This window comes from Phascolarctos cinereus, unplaced genomic scaffold (genome assembly GCF_003287225.1).
Source record: "Phascolarctos cinereus isolate Bilbo 61053 unplaced genomic scaffold, phaCin_HiC Scaffold_726;HRSCAF=1367, whole genome shotgun sequence".
Taxonomy (NCBI): Eukaryota; Metazoa; Chordata; class Mammalia; order Diprotodontia; family Phascolarctidae; genus Phascolarctos; species Phascolarctos cinereus.
This window is the reverse complement of record NW_027556098.1, coordinates 102123172-102130336: the sequence shown is the minus strand read 5'-3', so window position 1 is coordinate 102130336 and position 7165 is coordinate 102123172. Positions and strand designations below refer to the sequence as shown.

The 7165-nt window shown below is 38.3% G+C and overlaps 1 protein-coding gene across 1 annotated transcript in view; it reads left to right on the top strand.

The window, feature by feature from the left end:
• Positions 1–880: 880 nt before the first annotated feature.
• The window catches only part of SLC9C1 (solute carrier family 9 member C1), a 78261-nt gene continuing 71976 nt past the window's right edge, over positions 881–7165 (top strand). The window contains exons 1-3 of the mRNA XM_078146070.1: positions 881–1043; positions 1272–1345; positions 5020–5211. Coding sequence (XP_078002196.1) covers positions 5058–5211 — 154 coding nt within the window. The 5' untranslated portion in view covers positions 881–1043; positions 1272–1345; positions 5020–5057. The remainder of the gene's footprint in view (positions 1044–1271; positions 1346–5019; positions 5212–7165) is intronic.

Here is a 7165-nt window from a genome sequence, read left to right as displayed (position 1 = left end):
TTAAATGCAATCAACTTAGAATTTCATTTATGTTTAAAATGTACATTACCATTGTAAAAACTGTATAAGAAATATTGGTAAGAATTGAAAAATATGACTCTCTTGACTTATGAATTACAAAATATTAACTCTTTCCAGATTCTGCAAAGTGAAGAGTAAGTAAACAGAAAAGAAAAGAGAGTAAGTATGATTTAGTTTGGAAAAATGCTTTGAGTTGATCTTTGTAAATAACATAACTTTGATTGTTAAATGAGCTGTCAAACTTTTTGCAAGCTGCTCACTGTCATAAGATGCAGATGTATAATATCTGAGCTATACAGTGTAGAATTATAATCCTTTCTACATCCTAAACAACTAAGTAGATGAGTATTTGGACTGATCATCTGCCTGTTACTAGTTATACATACATACATACATACATACATACATACACATATATACATACATACATATTTCTATTTAAGATAATGTCCTTTAAATATCTCACTATGGTATGGGAATAATTAGGCAATGATGTAGGGATTTGTGAAATCAGGATATAATTATATATTTAGTGAGGTTGATATCATAAATGTTTTCTGTTCTGTGTTAAAAAATAATAATTTCAGCACCATTAGTTGCTGTTACCTATAGTTATTATAAACTAAAGAATTAAAGTGTTTTTAAAAGGAATATTGTATTTGCCACCTCATGATGTCAAGTTTCTTAACCTGAGAAGAGTGACTTCCTGTTCACATCTGAAATCTCAAGAAACAACAGATGAATTGAGAATTCCTGACTTGTACTACATTGGCCAATCAGGTAATAGATCAGATACTAGGAGCCAATGGGTGAAGAGCAGGGGTGGGGCTTAGACAAGGTTCTGCAGGGTTCAGTTAGCCATCTCCATGACATGTCCTCAGTGCCAAGAGCTCTTTCTCGCTGGCAATTTCTCTCCCTAAATCTGACTTGGCTTCTTCCTGAGAGAAGCAATTGCCTCTCCACTCAACCAGCCAGCATCAGCCAGACTGGTGGAAATTGCCTCCTTTGCTCCCACCACTCAGGTTCCTAAATTGTTCTCTCCAGCTCTTCTTCTTCTTCCCACTTACCCTTTCAATGCTTGGGCTAACTAAATTCCAACTCTTCCATTTTTTTTTCATTCCGGTGCTGCCATGTAAGATAGTCCCTGGACAACATAGCTCAGGCTAAATAATTCCCTTGTGCAAATAAAATGCAGTAACTGCATCCCCAGAGAGGATGTATTGATAGTTTATTGATATTCATCTCCACAGGTGTTGAGAGCTGATTTCTGAAACAGAGGAAGGACTCATACTGACCAACTATCAAGAGTGAAGAAGCTTTAAAAGTAAAGTAAATTAGATTGTATACCTGTTCCCCTATGTTCAGTTAATGAATAGACCTGATGTTTTATTGTGAGGTGGAGACTTTGCTGGTGGGAGACCCATCTTCCTATCTAGACGGTCACATCCATAAGTAATATTAGGCTAGGCATAGCTTTTGAGTTGCCATTTGGCTCTCAGATCAATTAATGAATGTAAAGCATTTGGCAAGGGCTTATTGTGTGCCAAGTACTTCACTAAGCACTAGAGATACAAATACAAAAGTAAAGATACTCCTAACTTCAAAGGAACTTACATTCTAATGGGTGAGGCAACATATATAATTGGTGGGGGGCCAGGGAAGTCACAAAGATGGTGGAGCAATGGGGTCAGTCCATTCATGTGCCTTTATCAGACGCAATAATATTTCCCTTGACTATAGCACACAGAACAAGAGGTAGGAAGAAGATTGAAGAAGGAAGTGACTCAAAGGTTGTGGCAGGGTAGAAAGATAAGGTAGAAAACTTTGCTTCTTGCAGGCATGACCTCTGGTCGTTTGATTTAGAGAGTGGAGTGGCAAGTCACATGGTTACTGGCAAATGCTAAAATTGAGAGGAAAAAGGAAATGATTATCTCATTTTTCAAGGAGGAGATTGTTAGTGTAATTAGTGTAACCTCTTGGGAGGTACAATAGACAAAACACTGAGCTTGGAATCAGGAGAGTTTATCTTCATGAGTTCAAATGCAGCCTCAGATACTAGCTGTGTTACCCTAGGCAAGTCACTTAACCCTGTTTGCCTCAGTTTCCTCATCTGTACAATGAGCTAGAGAAGGAAATGGCAAACCATTCCAGTATCTTTGCCAAGAAAACCCCAAATGGGGATCACAAAGAGTCAGACATGACTGAAACTACTGAACAACAACAAAAAGAGAGTAAACAACAAATCTTCACAAAAACCTACCATCATGTGAAAGCATAACAATGTGGACCTGACTGGATACTTCAAACATTTCCATAGTCTTCAGTGGAGTTTCAATTCCTTGACTTCAGTTTCCCCTTCTATGATGCTGTAGAGTCACAGCCCCATCAGGGCACAGATACAGGCTCTCCTCTAATAAGGTCAGTATGTCAAGACTGTGTGAAAATCCTTCTTCAGTACAACCACAGATGGAATTCAACTGAAAAATCCTCTTTATATAAACATTGGGCATGTGTGCTCACCAAAGGTTTTGCCCTTCTTAAAATACCTAACTGCTCCTTGACATAAAAAGCCATCTTTTTACCATCCATCTTCTTATAGTGATGTTGTATGTGTTGGACATGCTGGAATTAAGGTTGTGGGTAACCCAAAGGGCAATGGAGAGATGTATACTGGACCTAATTAGCCTCATATTTCTAGCAATGATCTCCAGCCAAGAAGTAGGAAATGTACTAATGAAGTCCTGGTATCATATATCTAGAGCTGAAAGGTACTTCTAATCCAATAATCGAGTCCAACAAACATTTATTAAGTATCTGTAATGTGTTAGACATTGTGCTAAGCATTAAGGATAAATTTAATAAAAAGACAACCCCTGTCCTCAATGAGCTTACAATCTAAAGGGGGAGACAACCTATGAAAGGAGGAAAAAAAGCAGGGGTGGGAGGATGAAGGATGGGATACTAGGAGGTACCCAGAGTGGGGAAGTTATGTTCCATGGAGTTGAAACTAGGCAGGGCAACAGAGGTGGAGTGAGCTAAAAGTCCAGTTTGTGTCCCCTATGAAGGAAAGTTGGGAGGAATGTTTGCTACTCCACCCTCCCACTCTCCAAACAGAGGGAAAGGAGGCTGAGGGAGGTGGAGTCAATCAAGACGAGTTAACTTCACAGTGATGAGATTTAAAATGATGAGTTTATCCTGGGAGGGCCATTTATGTATTTGTTTTTAATTTTCAACATTCACTTCCACAAGATTTTGAGTGCTAAATTTTCTCCACCTTCCTTCCCTCTCCCCTCCCCAAGACGGCATGCAATCTGTTATAGACTCTACATATACATTCATATTACACATATTTTCACATTAATCATGTTATAAAGAATAATTAGAACCATTGGGAGAAACCATGAAAAGGAAGAAACAACAGCAACAAAAAAGAGAACAAATGGCATGCTTTAATCTGCTTTCAGACTCTGTAGTTCTTTTTCTGGATGTGGATAGAATTTTCCATCATGAATCTTTTGGAGTTGTCTTAATCCTTGCATTTCTGAGAAGATCTAAGTCTATCAAAGTTAGTCATCGCAAAATGTTGCTGTTACTGTGTACAACGTTCTCCTGGTTCTGCTCACTCCACTCAACATCAGTTCATGTTTTCTTGAAACCCTCCTGCTCATCATTTCTTATGGAATGTATTCCATCGCATTCCTATACCACAACTTGTTCAGCCATTGCCCAGTTGATGTGCATCCCCTCAACTTCCAATTCTTGGCCACCACAAAAAGAGCTGCTATAAATATTTTTATACATGTGGGTCCTTTTCCCATTTTTATGATCTCTTTGGGATACAGACCTAGAAGTGGTATTGCTGGGCCAAAGGGTCCATACAGTTTTATAGCCCTTTGGGCATAGTTCCAAATTGCTCTCCAGAATGGTTGGATCAGTTCACAGCTCCACCAATAATGCATTAGTGTTTCAATATTCCCATATCTTTTCCAACATTTATCATTTTCCTCAAATTTCTCATTTTGTAAATGGAGAAACTTCAACACAAGGAAAGTGAAGCAACCTGCTCATTATCACACAGTAAATAGTGGAATTAGAACATGAGCTCAGATATTCTCACTTCAAATCCAGCAGTGTGTCTATTGCACTATTAATTCATTAGATTGTCAGATCATAGTATTTAGAAATAGAAAGACATTAAAGATCAACAAGCCTGAGCTCCCTCATTATTATAATGGATTAAGTCTTTTGCAATCTTCAAAGTACTATATAAATGTCACCTATTGTTATTATTTACATTATAATCAATAATGGTAAGGCACATAACCACATAGCTAGTAAACAACAGAGCTAGGTTTTGAACCCATGTCTACTGATTTCAGAACTTTCCACTGCACACAATTATATATTGAGGAAAGCATTCAATTTTGTTTTGATGGTTTTATTGATTGTCTAGACTTAAGAAAGTGATAGAGAAACTGCCAATAATGGAGATTAAACTAAAAAATGTATCCAGTATGCATTTCTCCCCCTGGAGAGCCAATTGTTAGATATTTATTTCTTCTCCTCTGCACTCAGACATATCCCAATTCCATACCAGCTTCTCCAGGACTTTTTTTTTTTTGAGGCAATGGGGTTAAGTGACTCACCCAAGGTCACACAGCTAGTAAGCGTTATGTGTTTGAGGCCAGATTTGAACTCAGGTCCTCCTGAACCCAGGGCTGGTGCTCTATCCACTGCGCTGCCTAGCAGCCCCCCTCCAGGACTTTTCTAGAAGGTCCTAAATCATTCTAGAGACCATTCTAGTTGTGTTGCCCAATAGATGAAGGAAGAAAGAAGCCAATTGACTTTCAGGTTGACCTAGCATGATAAGTAGCTGCTCCTAAACAGTTGGGAATCATTGGAAATAGTATAAAAAGAAACATAGGGAAATTACTACACAAATGATTTCTAGGATATGATGAAGTAAAGTTTCATTTTTTTTTATCCTGTGCTATGCAGGGAGAAGACTTCACAGTGAGATTTTCAAAGGTGGTGAGATGACGCTCCTTCCCCAGAATGCCACCTGGATTTATGCCTACACCGGTAGTGCTGACCATACCAACTGGAAAACGTATTTTGGTCGTATATTCACCCACTCAAAGAATCTCCCTAAAATCGTATTAGGGTTGTGTGTTATAAATATATTTGGAGGTGTGTATACAATTCTTCCTTAACATTCTATTCCATTTTCTGTTTTGTCTGCTCTACCTTGAAATGATCATCCTTCAGAATTAAGGGCAGTGTTGATTAAATAGTTTGAAAGCTGTTTTTTTTTCCCTGTCTACACCTTCATGCAAAGAATGGCTTGAATCTACTTAGTCCCTTACTGGTGAAGCAGATCTAGAAACTTCTTCCCATATTCTTTTCCCACATTGGAGAATTGACTCACTGATGGAAAACAATGAGAGTGTCATACTTGTAACTCTTCCTCTTCCCAACTTGAGGGTGGGTTTTCAGAGGGTGCCCTGAAAGTCTTGCACTGTATTCTGTGTAAGGGGACATGACTCCTGAGTTACTGAGAGAATGCTAAGCCATCATGCTGTGTGAATGGAGAAGTGACTTAACTTCAACTTACTGGACAGATAACTCCACCAGGGACCTCAAAGGAGAACTGTGAGAGAGGAAAAGTGTGGACTTTTGAATGGAGGACTGTAGTCATGTTGGGGGAACCTGTAGGAGAAGCTAGTCCCTATCATGTCTCTATGCCTTCATCTCTAGATACTGCTGATAGCAGACTACCCTTTGATAAACTTGTTCTCTCTCCTGGTTTGATCTGAGATCTTATCTCAATTCCAGCTGAAGGGCTCATTTACTTGTGCATTCTTTGATATGTTAGGCAGCTAGGTGGCACAATGAATAGAACATTGGAAGTCTGGAAGACTTGAGTTCAAATTCAGCCTCAGACACTATATGACCTTGGGAAAATCACTTAACCGCTGTTTGCCTCAGTTTCCTCATCTGTAAAGTTACGATCATAATAGCACCTACCTCCCATGGTTGTTGTGATCATAATTGTAAAGCACTTAACACTGGGTCTGACACATAGTATGCTATATAAATGTTACCTACAATGATAATTATTATATTCTAATCTACATAACTTCTCTGGTTTCTTCTTGCTGTTTTCTTTGATTAAAAAAGGCTAATTCTTAATTATGGTCATTTGTGTAAATAATGGCAAGAAAGGGCTAAGTTGCTGAGTGTATAAAATAGTAGGACTATACAAACAAACAGAGATTAGCTAGGATGTTGTTTATTGTGCTTTAAAATCAGGAAAAAGTAAAACACTGTATAAGCATTGAATAAGATCAGTGACTATTAACTTTCCTTATTCTGGAGATTTCTAATTGGCTTTTCTCTTTAGTATTTACTTTGGTATCTTCCAGGAGACAGATCTAAAGACCTTTAGTCCTTGTATCAATTACTACCTATAGGATTTCAAAGATGGGAAGGTAATACCTCAGTGAGGAAACAACAATGAATGAAGCACTTATTAAGATCTTACTAGGAGCGATGCACTATGCTAAGCTCTGGGGACGCAAAGGGAAACAAACAAGACAGTCTTTGCCTTCAAAGAGCTTACATTTTAACAAGAGAAGACAATACAGTTATCCCTTCCACATCACGACTTTCTCCATCACAGTTCTGAAATATCTTCGGTCAGCATAAGAAGTTAAATGGGAATTTGGGGGAAGTTTTGCAGAAGCTATAGATGATACCTGCAGACCACCAGAGAACACAGAAAAAGTTTAGAAACTCCAAAATGCATAAAATTTATGTATGGTGTTGTAAAATATCAACACATTTTATCTTTTCATACTATAATAATTCAGACTTCTTCTCTGGTACAAAAGGAGGGCCAAACATTTTACAGGGATTTTCCAGATTGTGGGGTTGCTGTACCCTTAACCCCTACAATATGGAAGGGATTAATGTACATTCAGGAAAGTGGTGGCCAAGGAAAAGAGTTTTTAATGAAAGTCAGAGGGAATGGTGATAGGAGTCATAAGACATTTGATTGGCATGCTCTTAGGCTGGGGTTCAGGTAGAGATAGCCATCAAGTGGCATGGTGAACCCAAGACTGGCAAGATTAGGAGAATACTT